This window comes from Meriones unguiculatus, chromosome 5, assembly GCF_030254825.1.
Source record: "Meriones unguiculatus strain TT.TT164.6M chromosome 5, Bangor_MerUng_6.1, whole genome shotgun sequence".
Classification (NCBI taxonomy): Eukaryota; Metazoa; Chordata; class Mammalia; order Rodentia; family Muridae; genus Meriones; species Meriones unguiculatus.
Window position 1 is genome coordinate 121,436,139 of NC_083353.1, and position 27,272 is coordinate 121,463,410.

Sequence of the window (27,272 nt, forward strand, 5' to 3'; positions counted from 1 at the left end):
GGTAAATCTATAGATTCAAATAAGGAGCTGTGGAATCTGAGGATTCTATTTGACTTATGATGTTAAAAAACAAAACAAAACAAAACAAAAACAAACCCTGGAAAGTGACAGTAAATTTGTACAGTAAAATGTTTGAGCAGTAGTTATGTGCTTTAGAGGAATAGTTGGGGAACTTTTGAGTCATAATGGCACTGTGACCACCAAGACTTCTTTCTTTTTAAGCGTACCCCATTGAAATGCAGATAAAATAATCAAATCACAATCAAAATAAAATAACCAAATCACCTGTTCTTGGGTGATGGAGAATGGGGACACTACTACGTCTTTATTTATTTGTTGAGTCTGCATAACTGCGAGTGTGTGCTCGCACAGACATGCCCTAGCTTGTCACAGTACTTGTGCTGAGGTTGGAGGACAACCTGAGCAAGTCCATTCTTTCCTCCTACCACATAGATTAGGTCTTCAGACTTGCTAAGCCTTCTCTTGGGCCTTGGAGCAAAGGTATGATTAAAAACCAAACAGACGCATTAGCGTACCTCAGTGATTATAACAGCTGCATGTTGACACTGGAGGCTCATTATGCCGTTCTTGTCTACTTTCAAACATATTTAAAGTTCTTGTTTCATATTGCAAAGGAAACAAAATGTGATTGACAGTGATAAAATAATCTTTAGGAAGCTCCAAGATTGGTTTTGCACCATGATTGTTCCAGCTCCTCCAATTCATAACCAAGAGATTCCTCACCAGCAGGATTCACAGTGCAGAGGAATGCTGACAACCAGAAACCCCCAGGGAAAGGTACCTTTCCTCCTTTAAGACAGATCTTTAATAAGGCTTTCTAAACCACTGAAAACAAACAAACAAACAACCCAGAACCAGAAAACTAAAACTACAAAGTCCAAGAAAAAAAACACTGATTCTGGATTTTTTTTTTTACCCTGATAATTTGTGGTAGGTTTCTTTATTTTTTTTTTGAATATAAAGTGACAGAAATAATTTGCCATTAGAAAAGAGAAAGGATCTTTGACTATGTACAGCTTTTATACATCACAAAGGTTTTTCTTGTTTTTTTTTATGTTGTCTTTTTTTTTTTTTAGTTCATTTTAATTTTTGTTCCTGCATCATTTGAACAAGTCCAAACTGGAAATCTATACAGCTCACAAAAAAGCCCTCCACCCTAAAGACCCCCCACCCCCACCCTACCCCAATGAGAAACAAGATAAAACAAAAGAATGAAATCAACTTATTTTGTTTGTTAAAGGTAAGTCATTTGCTTATATATATACTTGTAAGTATTTTTTTTCAAGTTCAAACACCAAAATCCAAGAAAAAAATAAAAAATAAAAGACCCAGTCATCCGCCCCTCCCCCCACTCCAGAATCTCAATTGATCCCTGCATGTCCAAAATAAGAAATCGATATTTACAGAAAACAGAACAAAAACAAAACAAACAAACCTAAAAGAACTTGGAAGTGAATGGGCTGGGGGTGTGGTGGTGGAGGTCGGGGGGGGGATCTAAGAGTCAAGAGGGAGGAAGGCTGGCCTGGGGGGAGGAACATGGGATCTGGCCTCACAGAGTCCAGGCAAGCCTGAGTGCTTCCGGTGCAGGGAACACCACACCTGGGAAGCTATGACCGTTACCCACTCCTGGAATGACTCTGGGAGGGGTGTGGTTCTGCCACCGCAGCCCTAGCCGCTGCGGGTGTGTATCGTGTTTCCACCCCTTCACACTGCTGCTCAAACGCACACGCACACCCAGGGGCACACGCGCACATGCTTCGGTCATTGTGGCTAAGTGTACTTAGGGAACTGTTAGAGCACTGGAAGAAGAGAGATTCTCCCTGCAGGTCAGAGTTCCTCGTCCTAGTCTGTGTCTTCTCTGGTCCCCTGCTAACACTCCAGCTAGCTCCCTGTGTTTCCGCAGGTGCCAGCGACGCTCTAACGTACGAATGCTGGGGGGCGGGGGGTGTCACCAGGTCACAAAGCTTCCCCCATAAAATTCTCTTTGTTCAACCCCCCCCCCCCCCGCAACTTCTTACACAGTCATACCCAATTAAGTTGGTGTGACCGCCTGAAGCAGGGACGTCTCCGCAGATGGAAGCCAAGCTGTGTTCAGCTAAGGTTTTGAAAGGCTGGATTCCTGCTGGGCAGGAAGGAAAGCATCCAGGAGCCCCCACCCCGCCCCCGCCCCTGCAGCTTTTGCTTCCCTAGTCTTTGCTAAGGGAGTTCTAGCCAGCGCTGGTGCGTAAAGCATGGAATGAGCCCTTGAGTTGGCTGTCATACTCTTCCAACACAGACCTGAAGACAGGTATTAGATGAGCCCCTGGGAACACCAGCTAATCTCTGAGAGGGTCGGCGGGAAGGATAAAACAGAGCTGAAGGGCGAGTGCTCACTAGTGAACAGTGACTCGGAACCAGCCACGGAAGTTATGATGTGCCCTGTCCCCTGTTCAAGATTCTGTTGGGTCGGGAGAACCAGCTCAGTAGAAATGCCCACTGTCTCTTCAAAATACGATTCTCTAAAGGCCCGGGAAATAAGTTATGACCAGTCTATCGCTGGTGTCATGTGGAATGTTGGGGAGAAGGCAAGATCTAATTTATGCTTGCCAAATCTCCCTGATACTGCGCAGTGCCCCCCACCCCCATGCCCTCTGCTACCTCCTTTGGTCAGATTTCTTATTTTTTCAAAGTACTTCCTCCTCCCCATTGCCCAGGAGCCTCACTCAAAACCCTTCTTCCCTAACCAGTCACCCTAATCATCCAAAAATTTCTCCCCCTCCAAAGCTCTTAAGGATGTCTGATCATTCCCTAATGCTCCAGGCCTATTGTTCTCTGTCACAAAAGAAAATAAAAATGATCAGTCGGAGGAAATCTTCATTTGCCAGAACTGGGCAGAAGCAATCTGTTTTCTATTCCTTAGATTTCTTTTAAAAGATGAACAATGAGTAAGATAAATAAGAACAAAGAATTCTGATGCCCCCCCCCCCCCCCGCCAAGGACAGCAACTTAGTCGGAAGCTTTTAAAGCAGAAAGGGCAAGATTTATGGTGAAATGTGGTCTTTCTGGAGGCGAAGAGTCGCTCCTTGTGGTCACATCTAACTACCATCCACGGCAACATGCCGAGCGGAACCAGGAGCGGGTGTGCATGCTTGTAATCTCCGCACTCAGGAGGCTGAGGCAGGAGGATTGAACTCCAAGCAGATGAAGAAGCAAAAGCAGACTTTTGCAGCAGAAATTTGGAAGAGAGTAAAAGGCAGGTGTGGGTTGGGGGTTACTGATGAGCCAGCCAGGAGCAAGCCACACGCTGCTGGTCAGGCCTTGTCCGGCACATGCAGCCTTGCCATTTTACTACCAGCATCGACCTTAACTACCCATAAACCCAACCTGGGAGAGCCGCTGGGAGGAGCCCATTCTGAAGAGCACGTCCAACACCTAGTGCACCCTGTCTTCCATCCCTCCTTGCCTCCATTCCTCCCCGTGACTTCATGGCCCTCCCCCCGTCACACACTTCACAATGACTTCTGTCACCTTCTTGGCTCTTCCTTGAGGTCCCAGACATCCTGCTGAGCACTGTGCTTTCCTGTCACACATTTGCCATGGTGCCAGTCTAGAGGTGACTCCTTGTTCGACAGTGCCATTTCAGACCGTTTCAGCTCTCTCCCTTAAAGGAACACCTGCAGCGGCCAAATCTAGCATCAAGTAGATGGGGCGATTCTAGCTGTTCTCTGCCTGGACTGATCACTGAAACAGTCTTGGAAGTAGCACTCTTAACTGATGAACTCCTTTTTTTTTTCACCGGAGACTCATCAGTCACAGCAGGCATTATCCCAAGCCTCTCTCCCTACTCACATCCTTGTCCAATACCACAGTCTCTCTATCATACACCAACAGGCTCCTACATCCAGCCTTCTGTTGGTGCATTGGATTCCATCCCCATTTACTCATCCTGTCAGCATCTTCTCTTTCTAAGCACTATCAATTTCCTGTCTCAACTGGATCATTCTGGTCATCACAAAATGGGCTGTTTTTTTAAAAAAAAAAATCTCTCCCTGGGCCCTCAACTTCAAGCTTGGATATCCAGTTGCCTAATCTGCTTTCCACCTGGTTGTTTGGTTGTTTATGAAACATTTTCTCTCGGTGACACATGAACCTCAAAAGATACAGACAGTGTTGTGTTCACTGCCGGCACCTACACTGTCCTGGCATAGGGTTTTAATTCAGCCAGCAGCCTTGCAAGGATAAGCATGCCCTAGAACTGTAGAAGAATGTTCTCCGAATACAGTTTTCAATTAAAAGTAAAGTAAAACAGAAAGTACCACTAAGACTCCTCCCCAGAGGAAAAAATAAATAAACTTAAAACCCTAGATATCTGTTATTTAAGCAAACACTGAAGTTAACAAATGCAGAGCTGCTCACTGCTCACTTTGGATCTAAGAATTGACCTTGGGTTCATTATTATTTTTAATAATCAAAAAATGACCCTAAGTCTCATTAATCAGTTGGTCTCTGTTCCCTTGTTGTTCCTCGTCTGTTGCCTACTTTCCAGCTGCCTTCTGCTATAGTGGAATTAACAGATGGCATATTGGGAGCATCACTTCATGCTTTTAACTAAGTTGGTTCAGGAACACATGATCTATTTTCCTTCAATGAGGTTTAACAGCTTAAAAGATCAGACCTGAGCCAGTAAATTCCATGTCAATGTGTGTAAGAATCAGGATTAAGGCAATCTGTAAAATGCCTGTTTGTAATTGAATCTGCCAATTTCCTTTCTGGAGTAAACAGTAATCAGATTATGAAACTTGGTGTTTTCACTGGGATGGGAAGATATAATTTTATTTAAAAGATTCTTCTCTCTCAAAGGTGACCTAACTTTGTGGAGTCAGGCCATGCTAAAATTGAAGATGAAGAAGAAATAAGAAAGTTTAAGCTAACTCAATTCTCTTGATATATTTTCCTCTCTCCTGTGCCCTTTGGCTTCTCAAATCGAGTAATTGCAATTACAGTGAGCACGTGGCTCTTCTATTCAGAATAATCTAGACTGGAAAATAGAGATGGTCAGTAAGGAGCTGCCCTGAGGTCTGTAGATGAGTTTCTGAAGAGTCACCGTGTATTGCTTATCAGCACCTCCCTGCAAGAAATCCTGTGACTGTTTCTAAAGTCAGCTCGCCTCCATTTCTGAGCAGTCTGCGGCAGCAGGCTTTTCCTTCCACTAGGGTTCATGGGTGGGGGGTGGCAGACAGTATTTTTTTAGTGGGGATAATCAGACCATCTTGGTACGAATAGTACCCTCTCTTGTCTTCCAAACTATTCCGTTTCTTTTACACCTTATCTTTTACTTCTAGATTTTTTTTTTCTCAGCTTGGCAAAGAACATTATTTCAGGACCGTGCTCTGTTCTCCTTGTCACGGATTTTATTTCCCACTATTTTTTCTCTCATTTTAATAGCACAGATTATGAACACTTCAGAACTGACATGCAACAACTCATTGGCAGAGAGATAAAAGCATTGGCTTCCACTGTACCTAGGGCAAAGGAGAGCTGGGGATGCTGCCACATCATCAGTGTGCTTAAAGCACTAAAACAAGTACTCTCCAGACACAGATCTTGTGCCTTGAAATGACAGAGTCAAGGAAGGATGTGGGGAGGAGGGCTGGAGCTAGGGCGAGAGCAAGAGTGAGAGATTAATGCCTTCATGCGCACAGAAATCATCTTGACCAAAGCCCATGTGGGCCTGTTCAGTGGCTGCTTAATATTCCAGAGCACATCCCTCTCCTTCACAGATCCCCTAGCTCTCACTCGAGGGCACTTACTTTCTTAGCACTTGACCTTGAGTTGAAGCATTTGAGGACAAGGCCTTGTTTGCTTTCTTGCTTACTATTTTCTTTCAACTCCTTCTTTCCAAATTAACAAGAAAACCAAGGAGAAATTATTCTCAGATCATTTTCTGAGCAGTCTGTTTAAGTAAGAATTCCATTTAAGGAGTGCATCTTCTGTAACAGGAGAACAAGGTGGAGGGAAACCAAAATCAAGAAGTGGAGTCGGGAGATACGGCAGGAGGCAGAGAGTAGAGAAGGATTTCTATGGAAAGAACTGGAAAAGCTATCATCAACTGTAAAATCCACTTTTCAATGGCTATAAAAATGAGTATTTGGGGGTCAATTTCCTAGCATAGCTATGATTTCTTTTGTCAAACGCGAAGCAGTGAAATTTATGTTGTAATAATTTAAAGGGAAAGGGCCTCAGAAGAGAGATGGATTACAGACAGACAGAATAAGATTCCTCAAAGACCACTGGGATTAAATGAAACACACCGATTCTGCTCATTCTTGGTGATTTTCTGTATTGTATTTTGCTAGTATGTTGCTTGATTGGTGATGGCTGTGAGGATTTCTTCATCATGTGGTAGACCATATGCAAAAGAAACAAAGATAGGCAGCGGGCTAGGTGCCTGAGGAGGTTGGGGTTTTAGTGTTGGCCTGATTTATCTCTTTAGGAAGAGAAGCACATTGGCGTCCCTAAAGGAGAATGAGCAGAAGATGCAGAGAATAGTATAGTAATGCTCCATCCATTGAAAGAAAGATGTTGCACATCTACACAGCCTCTGGCTTTCTGATTAGGTAACAAGTTATCAGGCACACACGTTTCCCCAGGGGCCCTCTCTTCTTGGTGTTGAAACTCATTGCCCATTTCCTACCTCCACCCAGGTAACTAGTTTCCTCCAACAGGCCTTACCCAAAAGGATTTTAATGATTGTTCTTCAATAGAAGTGACAGGTGTCAAGAGTCTAAGGAAAGGTTGTATGTTACTCCAGGGTTCAATGACCAGAGGGCAGGCTTGGCTTGGGAAGAAACCAGTCTACAATATGAAGGGAGTTACATTCTGTTCTCAAGGTCAGTGACAAGGAATTTAGTTTCATGCAGACACTGCTGCAGAGGAGAGAGTCCTAGGATCTGAAATAAACTTTTACCTACTTCTATCTCTGCACAGGATGCATCCGTGCCAGCTACAATTCCCTCACAATATGAAGCTACCCTGATTCAGTATATACTTTGAGTTTTGCTGCTTTGGCCTTGGGTAGATAAGGACGTACTTCCTAAAACGTTTCCCACAGCACTTCCCCAATCTGTACTGTGGGCAGCTGTGCTTAAGGATTGCCTTTTTCATTTCCACTTTAATATTTAATATTAAGCACAAGAGCTTTGTGGTTCCAATTAAGTAATTCTCCATCTGTGCCCTCGGGGTCCTATGAATCTTTTTTTCATTCTACCCCACAATGAATAAGAGTATAGCACCAGAGAGGGGATGGTCATCTCAGGGGAATAAGAGGCTCCAACACCCATCAGATCTTGGCCCTGTTTCATCTGTTAGTGAGAAGCATCATCATATACGTAATGCAACTCATAAGAAAGATGAAGTCATTACAATATCAAGGTAGAAGAATAAATAGGGCTGCCCTCTTTCTGAGCTTGCTATGCATACCAACATGATCATATGCCAGTTATCAGGAGGCAAAAGAGTGGGAGAGAAGTACTATTTGTTGCCAACTTGATTTTAAACTTTCAGTTTGAGGAGCATTCATTTGGTGGTCTCAAATCCTCCTCCCATGCCTGGGACTGAGTAATTTCCTCCTCTTCCCACTCCAGGCACTCGAACTAGAATCTTGAGATACCCTCATTATGAAAGTGATATTGATTTCTTCCCACTCCGCACTTTCCATTTTCCTCCAGCTTCCTCACTGGAACAAGACAGACTGATTAAATTGGTTAAAGCCTGCGTTAACTTAGAGCATTTCACTGCTCTTGGTAGAAGCAGAATGGTCTGTATATGGATCAGAATCTCTTGAGATATAAATTAAAAAAAAAAAAAGCTCGCCTCTGGAAAAGTGGGTTGCTTCCAAACTTGGTTCCATTCATCAGTGAGCAGGTAGGCTGCAAGAGAAGGTAGTTGTGGGAATCCTTCAGCTGTGGTTGTTAAACAATTTTCCACTATAATCTTGGGGCAAAATCAAAGTCTTACAACTATTTCCTGCAAATGTTCCTGCTCCCTTTCTCTCAGGATTTAGGCAGCCAATCATTATTTATTACAGTTGTGGGGGACACCAAGTCTTTCATCAGAAGCTCATTGCATATGCGAGTTGTACTCTTCTTGAATCCAATGTCTCCAAAATCGACTCATGCCTTAATATTTACTGGTATCAGGTGAATTAGATATAATTACCCAGGAAAAGAATAGAAATGATTCTGTTTTGAGGTTGACTGCCCTACATGCTGGCCCAAACTACTGACACCTTCAGCATTCTATGACCACCTAATACACATTCTCAACAGCTCACTTTTTAGGGTACCAATCTGGGAGATTTTTGCTCATCACATTCCATATACAAATTTGAATAGTGAAAGTTCTTCCCCATGTCTTACCTCACAAAATTTAAATATCTTGGCTTTCCCTTCAAATTTCCTTCATTACAGACATTCTTCTATCTCTTGTTTTGCAGATTTGTGCTTTGTTCCACTATCTGATTGGTTTCTGTAGACTAATGCATTATGGGAGGTAGGCAGCTTGGGGATCTGGGAAGATGAATTTTGTGCAAAAGATTTGGTTAATCCATCTGCCTGGGTTTTATGATTTCTCTCTGTTGTCAGGTATTAAAAACTTGGTATTAGGAGGAGAGTGCACCCAGCATGACTTCCTGTGATGAACGGGGCCACAACATCCAGACAATTTGTAATAGAAGCTTTGAGTTCCAATGCACCCATACTTCAGTGTGTTCATCCGTACAACTAAAACTCGCCACATTTCCTTGTCAAAGGAGGCCATCTGGAGAAATGGTGATGTTAAATTTATCTCATACTAATTAGTTTGGTTTACTTAGATATACCAGAGACCAAATACGGTAAGGATCTGAGTGAGTTCCTGGTGATTCCACAAACATTATCCTTTTCCAAAAAGGCAATTCTGTCATGCTAGAAACTGCTAGTGTGCTGGACCTTCTCTGCAGCTATCCATGTCTTAATGATCGATTTCTTCTGCCTGTTACCAGGACTGAACTCATATCACTCAATAACTGAATCCAATGTCCTGGTCATTTAAAATATCTAGGAGTCTCAAGGACTGTGACAAAATGATCTATTTTCTCTGGTCTAAGGTGCCCAGTTATGTACATCTTAGTCATCAAAGTGCAAGTTGGGGGTGTAGTCCTGACAGGACTACACTGGTCAGGCTCTTGCTTAGAAATATTAGATATCATGTATCCATTAATATTCTCTATCTCAACTTCTCATCCTAATAGTGTGTGTGTGTGTGTGTGTGTGCATACACACATGCGTGTGTTTGAGAGGTGGTGTTGAGATGCACTGACAGGAGGGTACTCACGGTGAAGGTCTCATCTAATTACATGCAACTGTGTGAAGAACATGAAAACTACTTACAAGGTTGAGACTAGAATTTAGACAGAGGCAGCAAAGTGGCATCATTTCTCGCTTGCCAATGTGTCTTATACCACATCCAAAGGGAGTGCTAAAATAGCCCTGATTTTGAAAGAAAATGATTACTGATAATTAAATAATTTTTATTAAAATGTGGCAATGGCAGCTACATAAACTAGTCCAACTAGAACTGAGGTTTCAGGAAGATATATCTCTTGCTTTTGTAGCTCCAAAGAATCCCTCTGGAGATAGGTAATATCATTAGCTGAAGGGAGCAAGCCACTGCGCACCTTTCATATCACTGTGGCCACAACCCTGCAGTCCACCCCCGTCAGATGCTGGCACTGTGAGCCTCCTTCTGCAGAGGCAGGCAGATTCACCAAGGTTCACACTGGGCAGCAAGGCTGGTAAGACAGGCTGTGCCCTCTGTGCCCACGGTGGTGAGAAGCAGCTCTCTGGGTGTCATCCAAAGGACCAGGACGCTGACTCAGGCATGACATGTCACCACATTGCCCGTAAGCATTTGGGACTTTACAGATGAGGCTGGGTCCAGCCTCCTTACCTCAGGGTATATAGATTTTTCTGGACTCTTCTCCTGGCTTTTCAACAATGGATCAAACAGCCTAAAGTTCCCACCTACTTCAAAATGAGCCATGAGGAAGTAATATCCCTCATTTTTAACCTGCCTTGCTTTTGCCTCTCAGGTTACAACCAAAAGGGCTGAACAAAAAGAACAGTTCTCTCCTCATCTGGGAGACAACTAGAAATCATGCTTCAACATCAAGGTGAGTTTTTGCAAATTGGTTGTGACCAAAGGGATGGGCATCTGGGAGGCTATGTTCCTCAAGTCAGGTCTTTTGGGGATTTTCTACTTCCTGAAGGGACCCTCAAAGGCAGGAACCAAAAGGTCCTCAGCTCTTCTTATGACACGAAGGAAAGTCCTATTGTGGGCCTCTTATTATTTGCCTTCATTATCTTTTACAGGTGCTGGTAAAAAAATAAAAAGAAAAAGAAAATAAAACAATCATGTAAAACCGCATGTAATGTTGATCCATGCACTGGCACAGCAGAAATTCATGGATGCCCTTCTTTGAGAGAACAACTGTCTCCCCACACACCTACTAGTTGGTGCCAGTCTGTTTCACTGCTTAAAACAAATGTCTCACAATATCATGAGATGGGCCTTGCTCTAAAATGTTAATTATCCCATTGCTAGCATTAATGCTATCTACGGCAACTAGAGCTGAAAATACAAAAACCAATCAAACAAACAAAAAAAACCCAAACAACTCTACCCCTTTATAGGTAACATTTTAACTTTGCTATATACCTCCCAAGGCATCACAAATTTCACCCCAGCTTGCCAACGATAATCTGTGTACCTCTTCCTGTCCTGATGAAGAATGAACTCTGCCTGGTTTTTCTGAAAAGCGGACTTGTCACTGCCTGTAACTTATTCGTGTTAGGTTCACTACAGCATGCTTTAAATTAGCACTCCGTGGCACAAGATGCCTCCCAAAGGAGAATAATTCATGACCATGACATCGTGAGATTTATAGAGGAATTTGGCCAGGAGAAGGAAAGAAAATATTATCTGGTACCAGACAAGCTTAAGTAAAATGACAGGATCAGCCCCCAGAGTTCCTTCGGAGACAGAGATAGACACTAACTAGAACAAATAGCTTAGGTTGTTATGTAAAACTGAGGGGCCAAGGGAAAAGGGGAAGACTACATCAAGAGTGGAGGAACAAGAGGGTCATCAGGCCAGGAGTGATACTCTATCCCCTAGGGCAATGACTCTAATCATATTTACAGAGAAAAGAGGAATTGAGACACTAGAATTCTCACTGGAACAAGTCATTAAAATTCCGACATATTTTCACTTGAGATATACATGTCAGAAGTGATGTTTAAATAACCTCAAAGCCAAAAAGCCTCACAAAGGGTGAGAAGAGAGTCATCCTCAAGACAAGGGCAGAAGCAGAACGAACAGCCTCTGACCACAGGCCTGGCCTACCCACTTACAAAGGTGGAAACTTCCAGAACTCAGTGAAATCCACTGGTCCTCTTGGACCACTTCTTAACATTCACAAAGCTCCATGAGTAGTGAACATGTATTGTAACAAAGCCCTCCTGTTAGTGAAAATGTCTAAAGAACCCAAACTGTCTTACTCTTGAAACAAAGTCAATCCCAGTATAGGTCATGCTAGGCTCATTCAGGACAGGGAAATGTCTAGACATCAGCTCTACTCACAGCATCTGGGAGATCCTGATACCTCACATTTGATCAACAGCCATCATGGTCTATCCTTCTGACATTTACTTTGTGTATACTCATCACTGCAGAGACACATTAATAACCATTAAGCAGTCAAAGAAGAAGGACTTCAGAGAATGAACCATGACTTCAAAAAATACGAATTCCCATTGGAAATAACAACATGGAAATGCACATATGCACCATTAATCCATTACTGAGGCTGTGTGTGGAGAAAAAGAGAAACATGAAGTTGGTAGGCAAAAGAATTCACCCTTATGTATTCCTACAGATTGAAACATACTGTGGGTAAATTAAAATTAAGTGAACTCCCTTTCTATTTTTATTTGTAACATAAACTATTCACTAGTACCCTTTATATATAGGACACTTGTTAGATAATATAGGAAATAAAAAATTAGTAAATGCATGGCTTGTTAAGAATCTACAGGGAAGATAACATGAATAACTAGTTGTGAAGGCAGTTTCTGATGGTTGCCACCCAGGAGATAAAATTTAAATGTCATGGACATTTATAAAAATGCCTATATTTTGTACACAGATTGTAAGGGAAATTGATGCTGTAGTTATTTATCCTTGTCTTTGAAAACTTATATAGAAGGAGTGGATTTGCAAGAAATGAGGGAGAAGAGAGTTGGGAGCAGGACATTTTGGGAAAAGAGAAGTCTAAGGTACAAGGCAATCTAGCTGGCTAAGGAATGATAAAGACAAGTTTGCAATTTAACTGTCCTATGACAAGAAGAACACAAAGAAAAGTGACCATCAGATCTGCCTGCTGGAAAAGCATGGCCAGAGAAGCTCATGAGAGAATTGCCTTCTGGGGTTAGGGATGACATGAACTCACTATGGTTAAGAAATGCAAACTGATGAAAGTAGACTGAAATATAACCTCCTGGAAGAATGATATACGACGCTGAAATAATTGGTGGGAGGGAAGAGCTTGAATGAGAAATGGAGGCACAAAAAACTTCAGAACAACAATTAGGAGGTTTCCCAAATGATTACTTGTGCAAAACCAGGGACAGGAAAGAGGCAAAACTTTAGTGTGGTGACAGAATACTGGTACCATTAGCCTGAAGGAGACCTAATTATGTTGCTAATTATGTTTGTTTAAAGGGTCTACCTGGGTATTTGGGTCAATCTGAAGTGAGGTGATTAGAAATATTCACACTAAGCTGAAAAGAAAATTAGGGTCTAAGAGTGAAGATTTGAAATTCACGAATGTTCTGGAAGTCAGAAAGAATATGAGGAGTTAACATGTAGAGTCAAACTTAGAAGACACGGCAAGCCAAGGCTGAGCAGGAACAGAAAGCAGTGAGCTCACAGAGAAGCTAAGCCTTCCAATGCTTAGCTCGGGTTAACGTCTAAGGTGAACAGCAGGGAAACAAAAATGGTGTTGGGTTTTGTAGCAAGACACTCTATGAGATATTGTTGTTCATTGTTTGTAGGTGAGTAGATTATAGACTACTGCAAAGCTGTGGGCATTGGGTGTGGATGTGAAGAAAGTCTACCCACTTGAGAAGGCTTGGAGAGCAAAGATAAACAGAGACAGCCAGGGAGTCCAATCGAATGGAGAGAAGATTTTCTTCTGAAAGGTCGTTGCCAGAGTTGGTTTTGAGATAAGTGCAATCTACTGTGTGGAAGAGAGTGAAAGTGCAACAAGGGGGAAATTCCTGTTGTCTGAAGTATACCTCAAAAAGATCTCTAGCTGGACTTTGGTGGGGATGAAGAACACTCAGTTGAGAAGCTAGCAAAGATGAGTGAAGAAAATGCAAGTCTGTGACCTGACAGGGAATTTCTCAGTGTTAGCTCTGGAATGTGTAGTAATTCCAGAAGAAGCAGTCAAGGCCTGGCTCTGATGTGGAGAGTTTAATCTCTGTGGTATTCTTAAATAACATAATGAATATCTTTGACACAAACCCTAAAACCAGAAAATATTAAACCTGCATGTATAATCACAGAAATTTATGCACACCTATTTATATATACATAATACATATATTTAAATATTTTATGCTTATGCATTTGCATATCCTATATGAGTATATCATTCTCCACTTTAAAACTTTTTGTATACTTCTCAGCACTAGCTCAGGAACATAATAAATGCTCAATAGACATTCATTTATTTTAACTTATGTTTTTATGTAGAGCTTTTTAATTTTTTTTTCTGTACCACCCCTTAAATCACAACCTTGAAATAATTATTAACTGATAAACAGAGTTCAGGTTGGAAGCCACATATTTAAAATAATAGTTTTATAGTGGACTTAGAATTGTGCTTCTTCGTTATAATTGATCTTTGCACTAAATGGCACTTTGACTTTTGCCAAAACAGATCCTACAACCAGCATCCCAAGGCTGTGAGGAATGCTACCATCCACTCTACTTTCCACTCTCCGTTCCCATTAGCACCGCCACTCCTAGGCACACCAGCAAACCCAAGATGCAGAACATCATCAGCGGCTTCCAATGATTAGCTCTGACGTCAATGCACAAGGATACAGCAGTTGAAAAACGCACAAGATTCCTGATGTTTCCCACCCATTCCAGGCTCTGCTTTGACAACCCAGTACTCCTAAGCAAAGTCATTTCCCCTTGCTTCTGTTCTGCTTCCTAGAGCCCCCAAACCTCACTTTCTCCAAGGCATGGGGGAAAGCACAAACTTCCCTCCGAATTAAGGCTTTCCTCTGAATGACAAATGTGGGTTTCCGTGTCAGCCCAACCACATCATAGGCCCACAGGCTAAATAGCACCTGAGGGTCAATTGGCTCCTTCACAGAGAATACAGGGAAGGAAAATAGGAAAGCTTAGAATGTGGAACAAAGAACAGATAATTCCATGATTTTTTTAATAGTATACCAATGAATTAGATACTAAGTATGAATGGACGTTTTTCTTTGCTGCTCTCTACTCAGTATATTGCATTTGAGGAGAGGCACCTGTCTTCTGCTTCCTGAGTCACAATTCTTTCCTACCCTACATGGTGTCAAATTTAGCTATCTATAAACTATGTACATGACTGTGTGGTGAAAATACTTCCCATGTGGAACTCCTAAGCCAGGGTCCCATGGCCTTAACTAAACAGGTAGAGATGAAGCATGGCTTAGATGACTAGTTTTCTGAACCCTCTCTCCTTTCTTCCTGCCATGTTGCTCATGATGCTCTTGTTGCTTTCTCCTGCTGGGATAGTGTAGCTTATTCCCAGGAAAAGGAATGAAAATCCTAGTGTAGATTAGGTGTTTAAATGTACAAATTGCTAATATGGCTTAATATGTCACTCTTCCTGGGAATGCCTTCAACAGCAGGTGGACAGCTCAGCCCTGGTGTGGTAAATTCCTCTGGGAAACTGTTGGCAGGCTCTTTCAGGATCAAAGCATGGGTCATTTGCCATTGCTAAGGCCAGATCCACTCCAGTATGACCAACTGCCTTAGGCTGCTTCTTGCCCGTAAAGAATTCCTTAGGCAGCAAGAGAACTCTCTGACACCGAAGTGAAGAAAGCAAAGGCAATACCATAGTGTTTTAGCAGCCCCTAGGTCACACATTTTCTATATGGCTTTGGGAACATACAGTATGGCCACAATGCCCAGAAACACCAAACACATTCACCAATAAACTGCCATCACATCATTTATGCACACGTGAATCATTCCTAGCACACCAAAGCAGACACGCACAAGGTGCCAAGCAAGGATAGGGCCTTTTCAGAAATGGTGATCAAAAATAATAATAATAAAGTGGGTTCAGGAATAGCTTTTCCAAAGGCTTTTGCCCAAATATTACAGTTAATCTGTCCCTAAATCTTGAACTAAAACAAACAAACAAACAAAACCAAACAAAAGAAACCCTACCTTAAATGAGAGGCGCAGGTGACCAGCACACTGCAGAGAATTCTCCCTGGGGCAATTCCTCGTGGCCATGGAAGACTGGGTGAGTGATAGTCACATCACGGTATATATTTTACACATGCGTTTGGGCACTACTGACACCAACAACATTTAATGGGATCATCTGGGATTTTTTTTCCCCCCAATCACAAAATGGCTGTGGCCAGTACCAGGGAATACACATTAGGGAGAGTTCCCGAGTTCTGGCTGTGTGTACACAGTGAGAACTTGGAAATAACAAAGTCCACTGTACATGCAGCACTCTAAAAGGGTTGTGCACATCTTCCTTCAGCCAAATTCAAGGGTCAAATTATTGAGGTCACTGGGCATGCTGACAGGTCAGCGTTGCCACTGAAAGGAGTGATGTGGGACCATACCCATCAACCCACTTCCACGGTGGAAGATAGAGAGCACTCATGAGAGAAAGCATGGATTCTGAAGGACACCATGGAACACAAGATGCTCCTCAGGCCTCTGCAGAACCTCACAGTTTTGGATGGATTAGGTCTTGTTCCATATCCATCAGTGATGGAGATGGGAACGGCTGCTGAATTGTTATGTATGTGACTGACTTGCTATTATGGCATTTCATATCTAAAACTTGACAGACTTCATTTCCTCATTCTAGAGTAGGCCATGAATACCTTACTTTGGTCCCAATTCAAGCATTCAGTTGGAGAAAGATGATTAACTGAGGCCAAATAAGGGGGTTAGGATAGTTAAATTATGCAGATGACAGCCTCTGATGGCAGGAGGATAGGGAAGAAAGTGCAGTAAACTGAGTATATCAATTTAGGAATGAGAGAGGGAGAAAGGCGGGGGAGAGGGAGAAGAAGAGGGACAGAGAGAAGGGGAGAGAGAGAAGGAGAGGGAGAGGAAGACAGACAGAGAGAGCGAGGCACAGAGAGAGAGGGAGAGAGAGAAAGAAGCTGCTATCTTTCACAAAGCCAGCAATCTAGTGAAAGAGATTCAATTTGTGTGGTTAACCCCAAAACAGATTTGGGAAACCTGACTTGAACTAAATAGCACCTTCCTGATGGCAGTAACAAGAACAAGGCAACTATAAAGCCTTCATTGATTACTGTCCCTAGTCACCATTGATACTTTCCCATTTCTGAAAGTAATTTTAGCTACCTTGCTAGTTTTGAGGGAATCTGGTGACCTTTTTTAGAAAAGCATGCAAATCTGTAAGACCCATCTATCCATTGCTATCCCTCTGCAGCCTGAAACCACATGCGTAAGTAGAATTAGTAGACAATTCCTGGGCGTGCCTGAAGTGCTCATTTTTAAAGGTGGGTACAGGTAGGGGGATGGGGTGGTCAGAGCTCAGGTAATAGAGCAAAAGGGATCAGAATGGCAAGGTGATTGTTAAGCATCAGAGAAGGCTTCTGTGAGATTCCTTGGAATCCAGCTTCCTGAAACCTCTCAGCCATGTCAAGAATGGGAGGTAACTGGACCTCAGTTCTTTTTCAAGCCCTTTGGGGAACCTTTGTAAGCCCAGGTTCTGACAGGGGAAAATCTAATGCCACCAGCTTGTCTTGCAGAGTGATGGTTTTCTATGGTCTCCCTAGAAGATAGGAGTCACACCAAACTGTGCTTCATGCTGATTTAGACCAGTAAAACTAAGACCAAAGTTCATGATCACTTTTCACAGGAAGACAGGTTTTGGAGATGGGGCATGGGCATAAATGACTTTCCCCTGGCTGATTCACCGTAGTGGCTTCTGTTCCCATTATCTTTTTCCAGACACTCTGAAGCAAAGGCCATATCAGACAATTCCTCCCAATGGAAAATGAAAACCCATAATGAAACAATTCCCCCCTCATTCCCGTCCCCACCCCACTCCCTCCAGCTCAACACCCTGAATACTCACAGGAGAACACTTTATCTATACAAAATTAATTAGAAAACAAAATATTTACATATGAAATAAACACCATCTTGATTTCTGTGGCCTGTGGAGACCATCAGAGCCCCCTGTTTTCTAGATTGCTGTTCGCTAGGTTAGTTGGTTTGGTTTTTTTGTTTTGTGGTTTTTTTTTTTTGTTTTTGTTTTTGATTTTAAAGGGGTGAGGTAAGAGGAAGAGTGAGGGATGAGCCCCTGGCCCTTGGACAGAGCCAGAGTGAAGCAATGTTTCTATGGCCCTTCTCCTTCTTCCTCCGGGAGATGCCTCACGCCCTCTGTCCTCTCTCAGAGTCTCTCCTGGAACCTAAAGTGAAGCCCTCCGTGCTCCTCTCTCCAAACTCTTGAGAGGTTCAGCCCCTTGTCCCCACGTTCATTTTGGAAAGAAAACAAGGCCTTCAGTTGGCTTTTAAAGGAAAGATACTGAGGTAAAAATCAAGGAGGAAGGTGGGAGACAGCAGTCAAGGGTGGGGGAGGAGGGAAGGTCGTGAGGCAGGGCGACCAGGGAGGCAAGAAGCGTCCCGGGAAGGTGTGGCGTGAGGAGACAGGGCAGCTTCGTTCCAGAGGAGGGTAAGCACCTTTCTGGTTTATGCGTCCTGTGTGCGACAAGGCGATCCTGCAGTCAAGCTTCCAAACAGACCTGGGGCTCTTTGGATGCCGCCCCGTGTGAGGGGAGGCCAGGACAGCACAACTGACCCACAGAGCACCCCTACCCCAAGTTTCAGGATGGGCAGCAACAGATATTCATTTCCCTTCTTAATTTTCCAACTTTAAGTGAGGGGTATCACACCTGCTAGCACCCCGATCCCTGGAGTTTTACACACACACACACACACACACACACACACACACATTTACTGTTGAGTAGTACAGTCTGAGAGGGAAACAGGGGTTGCTGAAGAGGGAGGCTTCTCTCAGGGGTGTTCACATTTGTTCAAGTCTCATTCCTGGGGAGCCAGACCCCTACTTCTAAATCTTTCTTTCTCTCTGGCTGCCAGAGACTATCCTTGGGGACAAGCTTATTCTCCTCCCTGCCCTCCTCATCTCTTGTCTACCCTCTGTCACTTATTGCCAGTCCTGGGGAAATCTGCCTGCTCTTTCAGCTCTGGGTTAAGTAAGAAGGGATCAAAGCGCTGAAAACATCCCCCTCTCTCACTTACCCTAGCTTCCTTCAGTGACTCTCTTCCTCAAAGCTTTATATGGAGAGTTCTCCCCCAAAACCTCAGCCAGTTAAGGGGCCAAAGGCCTAAGAAATCTTTTTGGAACCTTTTGCTCTGAGTATGGGTAAAAGACTCGTGGCTGCTTCGATTTCCCTTACGGCTTACTGAAAACTTCTCTGCCAAGCTGACAGAAACCATATTAGGCTTGTCTCAGTTCCATCTTCTTTTGTTATTTTTTCCTACAATACAAGAATCTTCTTTGTCATGAACCTTCATCCTCACTCAAAGAAAGGGAGAGATAGCCCAAATTCAGGTAACCTGTGACATCAGTTTATCCGTAAGCCAAAACAAGCACATTGCTTAAGTATGTGGAAGGAAGCAGCCAGTCAAGGTTTCATTTGCTATATTCAGAGGCATCTGACTTCATGTGGGTTCAAGTGTACGTGGACATAATTCCATACTCTTGCCTCCAATGCTCCGTGGGACACTATCGCAGTGAACTACCCACTTTGTTCAGACTCCCTCTTCTACCAATGGCCTTTCCCCTTGGCTCACCACCAATGAGGCTTACGGAGCTGAAACAACCTTCCTTCTTTCTTTCTCTCTTTCTCTCTCTCTTTCTCTCGCTCTTTTTTTGGCTTATATATAAGCACAAAATGACTTCCTGCTCCGCTTGGTACGTGGTCCCCTGGCAGATGCCAACCCTGCAGCAAGAATTTATCAAAAGCCTCTTCTCTCTTACGGACAGGAGGCTAGATGGCCTTCCTTAGCACCCCTGTCGCTTCCTGGCCTGAACAAAGACAGCAGCTTCGGGAAAGCCCCACTCAAAACGGATGGCCCAGAGCCCTTCTGCGCTCGGAAGAAGAGCAGCACTTCCTGTCTCCTCTCCATCCTCCCACACCGAGGCCAGGTCTATCCTCTCATGGGAACAAGAAGGGGGGACAGATGTGGGGAGAAGGGAACTGCGCGAGGGAGGAGAAATGGCGCTGGCCACGAGGGTTGCCTTCAGTAGGAACCACAACTCCGGGATCCCATAGAGAAATGAAAAGAACAAGAAAAAAGCAAATGGGAGCCAAGTTCACCCCCGACTCTTTCCATGGCATGCGCACCACGCGGCCCATGGCCCTATCCCTCCCGTACCCACCTTGACACCTCTCTCTCTTCCCTCACTCAGACATCAGACTCAATACTAGAAAGTTTCTCATAAACATGTCCATTGCTGGAGCCATTGAAAGCCCTGGGGTTTTTGTTGTTAGGCACACAGGGGTTAGACTGGTTCCCTATACAAATGTCCTTCTGGAAACGAGCTGGCACCGCCCCGTGGAGGGCCGACACCACCGGCTTATTGGTGACAAGGGCCCGGAAGTCCGGCCTTGTTTTCGACGCCCCTGCCACCGTGGGCTGCCTGAAGAAGTAGGATTTGCTGCCGTGAAGCAAGCACTGGTCATCCCCGAAAGTGGGGATGAAAGGGTTTTGCGTGACCCGGTCAGGGTAGAGCGACTTGCTGAGCATGTAGCCGCCGCCGGGGTTGTTGTGGTGGTGTCCGGCGGCGGGCACTGAGGCCTTGTTGGCAAAGGAGCTCTCACCAGCTGGCATCTCAAACATGTGCGCGTAGGGGCTGCCGTCCACGAAGCGGCCCTTGTCTTTGAGGCTCACGCTGCGCGGGGCCAAGGCCGCCTCCTCCTTCTGCAGGTCCACGAAGGTGTCGTAGGAGTGCTGCCGGCGCAGTTTGTTGCGGTTCTTCTTCTGGGCCTTGGAGTTGGTCGGGCTCTGAGGGTACTTGGTGGCGGAGGCGTTGGAGGTCACGGCCACGGGCGCAGCCGGCTGGTCCAGTTCCTGCAGGGAGTTGTCCTCGCTGATGTCGTACAGGTTCCCGGCCTTCTTGCAGGCCTCGCACCGGATGCAGGCCTGGCGGCCCGAGTTCTGCCCCGCCACCGTCGACGAGTAGTTGTGCAGCTTGGAGGGGCAGCTGCGGCAGAAGTTGCTCCCGGACCGGTCCTCCCACTCCACGTTGGTCAGGTTCTTCTCCCAGGGGGCTGGCACCCCCGACACCACCCCGTGCTTCTCGCTGCCCGCGCCGTGCTTGAGGTGGGACCTGTTGGTGCAGGGCCCGCCCCCTCCGCTCACCGAATCTCGCTTGAAGTCGTCGCTGCGTTCCTTGTAGATGTCGGTCAGGTCCACGTGCTCCCAGTGGGGCGAGTTCTCCTTGGTCCGGAACTGGTCCAGGTAGAAGTCTCGGAGCCCTTCTTTGTCCCGGAAGTAGCGCTTGTGGTCCGGGGAGCGGGGCGGCCGGCGGCGGTAGGCCAGCTCGATCTCGTCGAACTCCCTCCTGGACTTGGCCGAGGCTGGCCGCTTCTTCAGACTGTCCTTGTACTGCTGCTTCCGCCTCTTGGCCGCGTTGCCCTCGATGTTCCCGTAGGTGACGGTGTGCGTGGAGATGTCCGAGACGTCCGACCGGATCAGGTCGTCGTGGCCGCTGTAGCGGTCGCTCTTGAAGGAGAACTTGCCGTACAGGTCGCTGAGCTGACTGTGTTTGGAGGAGGGCAGGCCGATGTCCAGGGGCTTCTTGCTGACTGACCTGGGCTGCGTGGTGAAGGGGGGGTTGTCACAGTCGTAGAGCCCGTCGATGGAGCTGGTGCTGCCGATGCTGTGCGGCCGGTGGTGATGGTGGTAGTGGTCCTGGTACACGTTGCTGTCCTTCAGCTGCAGGTTGCCAAAGGTTCTCTCTACCTCACTGATGTAGTCACTGAACAGGTTTTCCTCGCAGGGAGGGTTGTTGTAAGACTTGCAGTCTGAATGCGTGAAGCTGCGGCGATGCTCAGAGATGTCGTAGACAGAGGACTCGCGCCGGATGAAGTCCAGGGCACTCTGCGGCGAGCCGTTTACCCCAGACAGGTTGGCCATGTTCTTGGCTGTGCGGAGCAGGCGCAGGATGTTGGAGTGTGTGTTGTTCATGGTGGCGGTGGGGGAGTTCATCACGGACTGGCGCTCCTCGATGGCTACTCCGTGGATACAGCTGTAGATACCCTGAAAAGACACAGGAAGGTACGCACTGAGTTGAGAGACACTCGAACGACGTACAAACAACAGTGCCCTACCACTGCTGGTCTTATGAGGTAAGACAACGGTAGGAGAATCGTGAAGCAGGCGTGTGCTACACTCACAGAAGATGGGCCTCAGAGCTTAGCTGATGCAGCCCTTTGAACTCAGCAAAGTTTTCTATCGTGAGCTAAGAATAGCAATCTGGCCATCAGAGAGGAAGAATGGTCACACCAAGGAACTTGAACTAACAGAGGACATGGCATTTGTGCCTCAACTCCACACAGGACATCTCTTCACAGACACCAAGGCCATTTTGGTCTGGTTGGGCACTCCTGGCTCACGATTGCTTCTTGTTTCTGGCTGTGACCGATTTTGAGCAGCTTTTAGGACGTTAGTCAGCAAATAACAAGGGAGCAATGCTGTTCTGTAGCTAAGCATGAGCCGAGTTCACCCAGAGAGTTAGAAAGCCCCAGGGTCAGGGTTCTCTATTGCTGTGGCCTACTCTGTGGGAGGGAAGAACTGGGACACATATCAAGAGCTCAGTATGAATAAATAACTCCCTTCTCGGGTCCTCTCCTTTAGTCATTCTTTAACTCTTGGCTTCCTTCTTACATCCAATATTATCATAAATAATTAATGTCCTATCAAATTAGTATTGATGAAGGGTACAGGGCATACAGCTACTCGTTCAGGGCATTGAAAAACACCATCCATGAGAAAAGCTGGGTTGCTTTCCTGGGCAGAGAGTCTCCCCATGTCTAAGGTCAGGTCATCCTACCACTCCCCTCATGTACTTCTATGAAAGGCAAACAGACTTCGGACTTTCTCCCTGGCAGGGTAAGGTATACGGAGAAGCAGCTTTAAACTGTGTCTTTACATCTAAGAAGGTTAATTTGGAAAGGAATCTCATGTGAATGGCCAGGGCCGGAAACAGAAAAGGTCAGTAGGGAAAATGGCAGTTATGTGGCAAAGATGTGTCAAACCTTGTGAGACACAGGGATCTTCCTGGTGTGGTTTCTACTCCCTTACGGCTTCTCACTTCTGACCAATTGACAGTGGCAAGGAGGAAATGCTAAGTGTCCTCCTTAGTAAAGACAGTGATGACATCAAAGGGCCATGCATGAGATTTATCTTTTCTAGCCCTTCTCTGGGAAGGGCTGCATAGTGGAACCCACGGCCCAGGGACCAGGAGTCCTACAAGTTCCCTTTCCCCAATCTTATGGTACTGAATGGTGTGTACTGACTGACAGCAAGAGAGGAAAGGGGAACATTGCTCCCTGTCACTAAAAGACTACAGGGAAGGACCAGAGAATGAAACAGTTTAATGAGAAATCTGTTTTCTTTCATAACTCCTTTGAGTCATATCTGTTGCACAAGCCTCAATCCTAAAAGGGTATTTGAGTTCACTACTTGTCTGGGAGTCTCACAACTGTATTAACAAAATCAGAAGAATCCTTCTCTTAAAAACTCCCCTCTGTGACCCATGGTTCATGTGCCCAACTGTTTTCCTGATACCTCACTTTGAACTGGAAATAAAGATGATGTCTAAGCAAAGAAGGGCCTGAAGCCTTGCCCCATTTAAGTAATTTTGGGAATATAAGGTTCTTATGAGTCAAGACTTGGGGTCTTTTAGGCTCTTTTAAATGTAATTTACATCTGTACCCCCCAACACACACACACACAACTTGTGATCCTCCGGCCTCAGTCTCTCAGTAATTGTAGGCATGTGTGACCATCTCCAAACTTTAGGCTCTTCAATTCTCTCTACTTCACACGTGCTTAAAATACAGGCACAGTAAAACCACCACTAATGTGCCTTTGTGTATTAGAATAAGAGATGTGACACTCCACCATTTAAGGAAAAATGTGATTTTTTCCCCCCAAAGGATCAAATGATTAATGCAGCCTATACAGGATCAATCAGTGGTGATGTAAGAGGTAAATGGGGAAAAGTCTAAATTTCTATTTTGAGGATGTTGCCCTTTTTTTTAAATAGAAAATCAAATGTCCAAGTCTAAAATGGAAGGAGACATAGCCCCATACATCTTAGTTTCTCTCACACAGACTCCTGGGGAAGTGCGCATGAGCTGACTTCATGCATTAGCTACCTATGGCTGGAACTAGCACCCTCTTGGGTCTCTCTGCTCAGCACAAAGCAAGGCTAAACCATCCTTAACAAGCTCTGAATCTCTAAATTGAAACACTTACTCTGCTGATGGAGAAGACCATGCCAGGCTTGCCAGAGCAGACGCCCATGAAGCAATGCCGGAACTGCCAATAGAACAGATGTTCACAGATGAAGGTGATGAGGCTGAGAGCCATGGCTGCCCCCAACATATAGAAGACGCCTGCCATGTTGTCAATATCCAGCTGGCTGCTCATAACCTCATTCTTCTCATTGTGACAAATGCCAGTGAGCCAGAGAGCTTCGAGTTCTTCCATCTCCCCTAGAGAGAGGACAGAAAAGGAGATAGACAGAGGGATAAGGAGGAAGAGAAAGAGAAAGAAGCAAGAGTTGAAGAAGAGCATAAAAACATGACAGAGACAGACACAAAGAAAATGAATACTTTTTGTTAATACCATTACATCTTAATTTATCAATACATCCCTAAGCATTCAGTGAAAATGTAATGAATGGAACTACAGGTGAAACAATGATATGGGACTTCCCTGTGGCTCTTCTTTATCCAGTGAAAACTGGCAGCTCAGTGTTCATTATTATATACAATATGCTATGCAAGGAACGAGAGTTCAAGTTAGGACAGTTTATGAACAAAGTGGTCAATGGTTTTTCATGAGAGAGAGAGAGAAAGACAGACAGATAGAGACAGACAGAGAGAAAGAGAAAGAAGAGAGAGAGAATGAAAGAAAAGAATCCTAGAATGTTGCTAATTCCACACAAATGAAATCCTGGAAGTCTCATGAAGGATACTGTTCTATTGATTCTGGTTTGGTCAAAGTTTGAACCTTGCATAGCACAATGAAAGTCAAAGTCTTCTCTACTGATGTACTTGGTAACATGTTATACCAACATGGCTTTTTAATACCCCAACTCCAACCCCCTACTCTTTGTAATAGGAATCAACTTGCTTTTGTTCTTCTTTGATTTAACAATGCTTTTTTAACTAGTACAGCAGCCAGATTCAGCTGGAATCTGGAAACCCACCTCTGGGATTTTGTCTTTGATGTCCTCCTGAACAGATCCACTATAGTCCTACAGCCCTAACTGACACACACTCCTACAGAACCACATGGCTGATGGGTTGGGGAGCCATGCAGAATGAGGATTATCTACATCTGGATTAGTCTCTGTGTGAGAGTTAGAGGGAGGAGTCAGTGCTTTGGACAATAAAGTGAAGAGAAATGCAGAAGATACTAGTTTGATGTAATAAATTTCTCAGTGTTTAGTCCACCACCAAAAAGACACCTTCTAGTATCTACACCTGAAGATCTTTGCCCTCTATCTCTTCAGCCAGAGATCACAGCAGAACATAGTGAAGGATAAGGAAACACACACATCCATTTCTTTGTACTTTCTCTGTGAACAGAAAGAGCACGGCCCTACAGTTCTGTTTTGTGCTTGCACCACCTTTGGAGTTGTTGGCCTGGTATGCTGTGTATTCAGATGCTGAGTTTTATGTCCAGGGATCTGGTTGCAGTTTGGACATGGGCATTGTCATGATCATTGATCAATGTTGTATAAACAGTGCTCCCCCCAATTCTCTGATTGGTTAATAAAGAAGCTTACCAGCCAATGACTGGGCAGGGGAGATAAAAAGACAGTTCTTCCAATATAGTGAAAGGTCTCAGGGAGGGACCATGAGAAGAAGAGAGAAGAAAAGAGAGGGAGAGAAAATACGAGGCCCTGAGGACTGACCTGATGGAGCAGAACAAACTCCATCAGGGACCAATATGGCAAGTAATCCGGTGTGTGTGACTGGGAAGTAGCCAGACTAGTATAGAGGGTTAGACTAGATGAATATCTGCCCAGCTCTAGTGCTTTAAGGCTTTTGGAATAAATCTAGTAGGTCTCTGACTCATTATTTGGGAGCTAGATCAAATGATTAGAAAAGGCCGAAATTATACCACAATTTTACATGGGGTGATATCTGAAACATCAAAATGCAGCCTACTTTATCACTGGAGGTTTCGGTATGCCACATAATTTTCAAATGTACTCTTGTCACCAACTGCTTTAATCCCTTTCCTCATCTTTACTCAGTGTGGGTTGTTAAAGTATATCTCCTTGTAATTTATATATTGAACTCCTAACTTCTGGTAGCTTAGGATGTGACTTTATTTGGAACTAGGGTCATTGAAGATGTAATTCATCATGGTGAAGTCACATTGAACACAGCAGGCCTCTAATCTCATGTGATCGGCTTTGAGAAAATGGTAAATGCACACACATACAAACGGGGGGGGGGAGGATACAGAAGAAAAACATTCATCCAGGTATAATAAAAGTAGGGATCTGAGTGGTGCTTTGACAGGTCAAGGAACAACACAAAGTAGATCAAAAAGGCCGCCAAAAGCCATACAACAAGCTCAAAGAGGATTCTCCAAGCAAAGCTACCTGTCTTGATACCTGTAGTGTCCAGAACTTCAACACAATGCATTCTACTGTTTATGTCACTCCATCCATGTCATTTGTTGGAGTGGCCCTGGGAATCTAAAAAGTGTTCTGCAATCTTCTAGCCTGTGACATGCTGTTTTGGATGCATGGAGAATAAAGGTTGCTATTGTTATTGGCTGAGGCCAAATGAAAACTTCCTTTTCCTTTAACTCACCATCTCCAAACAGCTGCAGAATAGCGAGATCCACCTGGCGCTTCCACCCGGAGTCCTTTTGGATAGCAATGCCATAGCCCGTAGAAGCAAAGACTTTGCCACTTCCAATGGTCACCAGCTTGCAGCCTTCATCTCTTCCGGCCATGTAGTTGAGCACGGCTGCATCATAGATGAAAGCATCAAGCTTCCTGCACAAGAAAGAAGCGAACGAACAAATACCAAGGAGGAAATTTTACAGCAAAACTACCTATTGGGCCATTAGTGTGAAGTGGTAGGGTTCCAGAAACTATGTGGAATACTGGCTCACAGTAAGGCTCAACTTGGACAATCCTCAGAGTCTAAAGACTGCATTCCAGGCCCCTCTTGATGGGATTTCAGGTGGAAAGGAATTGTTTCTCTTTTTTCCCCTCCCACTGGGAATGATAAGAATGTAAGTTGGGCCTGAGGCCAACTCATAAGCTGTGTCTGAAAAGGAGAAGGAGTAAAAAGGAATCAATAAAAATAATAACAGAAATAATGAAAAGTAAGCGCCACAATGATAACAAATAGCACAGGTAAGGTTTATATAACGTTTTTCATTTCTCAGTTCATTGCAGTCCAGAGTGGGGGAAAGTGTAGGTGTACATGTTTCAGTAGACGTGTGACTATTTTGGTGGTCAGAGAGACTAGAATACTCTCTTGTGCAATGCTGACTCTGCTTTCAGGGGCCGGGGTGGTGACAGCTCAAGTTTGCGCAAGAGCAAATTTGAAGCGCTGAAAGAGAAGGCAACATACAGAAGAACCAAG

At 44.6% G+C, this 27,272-nt stretch overlaps 1 protein-coding gene across 2 annotated transcripts in view; it reads right to left on the reverse strand.

Annotated features, from left to right (window-relative positions):
* Positions 1–1,038: 1,038 nt before the first annotated feature.
* Positions 1,039–27,272, reverse strand: part of Grin2b (glutamate ionotropic receptor NMDA type subunit 2B) — a 461,400-nt gene continuing 435,166 nt past the window's right edge. For both annotated transcript variants that reach the window (XM_060384309.1, XM_060384310.1), the window contains 3 exons: positions 26,487–26,674; positions 23,905–24,143; positions 1,039–21,681 (listed from right to left, as the gene is read on the reverse strand). In XM_060384309.1, coding sequence (XP_060240292.1) covers positions 19,825–21,681; positions 23,905–24,143; positions 26,487–26,674 — 2,284 coding nt within the window. In that variant the 3' untranslated portion in view covers positions 1,039–19,824. The remainder of the gene's footprint in view (positions 21,682–23,904; positions 24,144–26,486; positions 26,675–27,272) is intronic.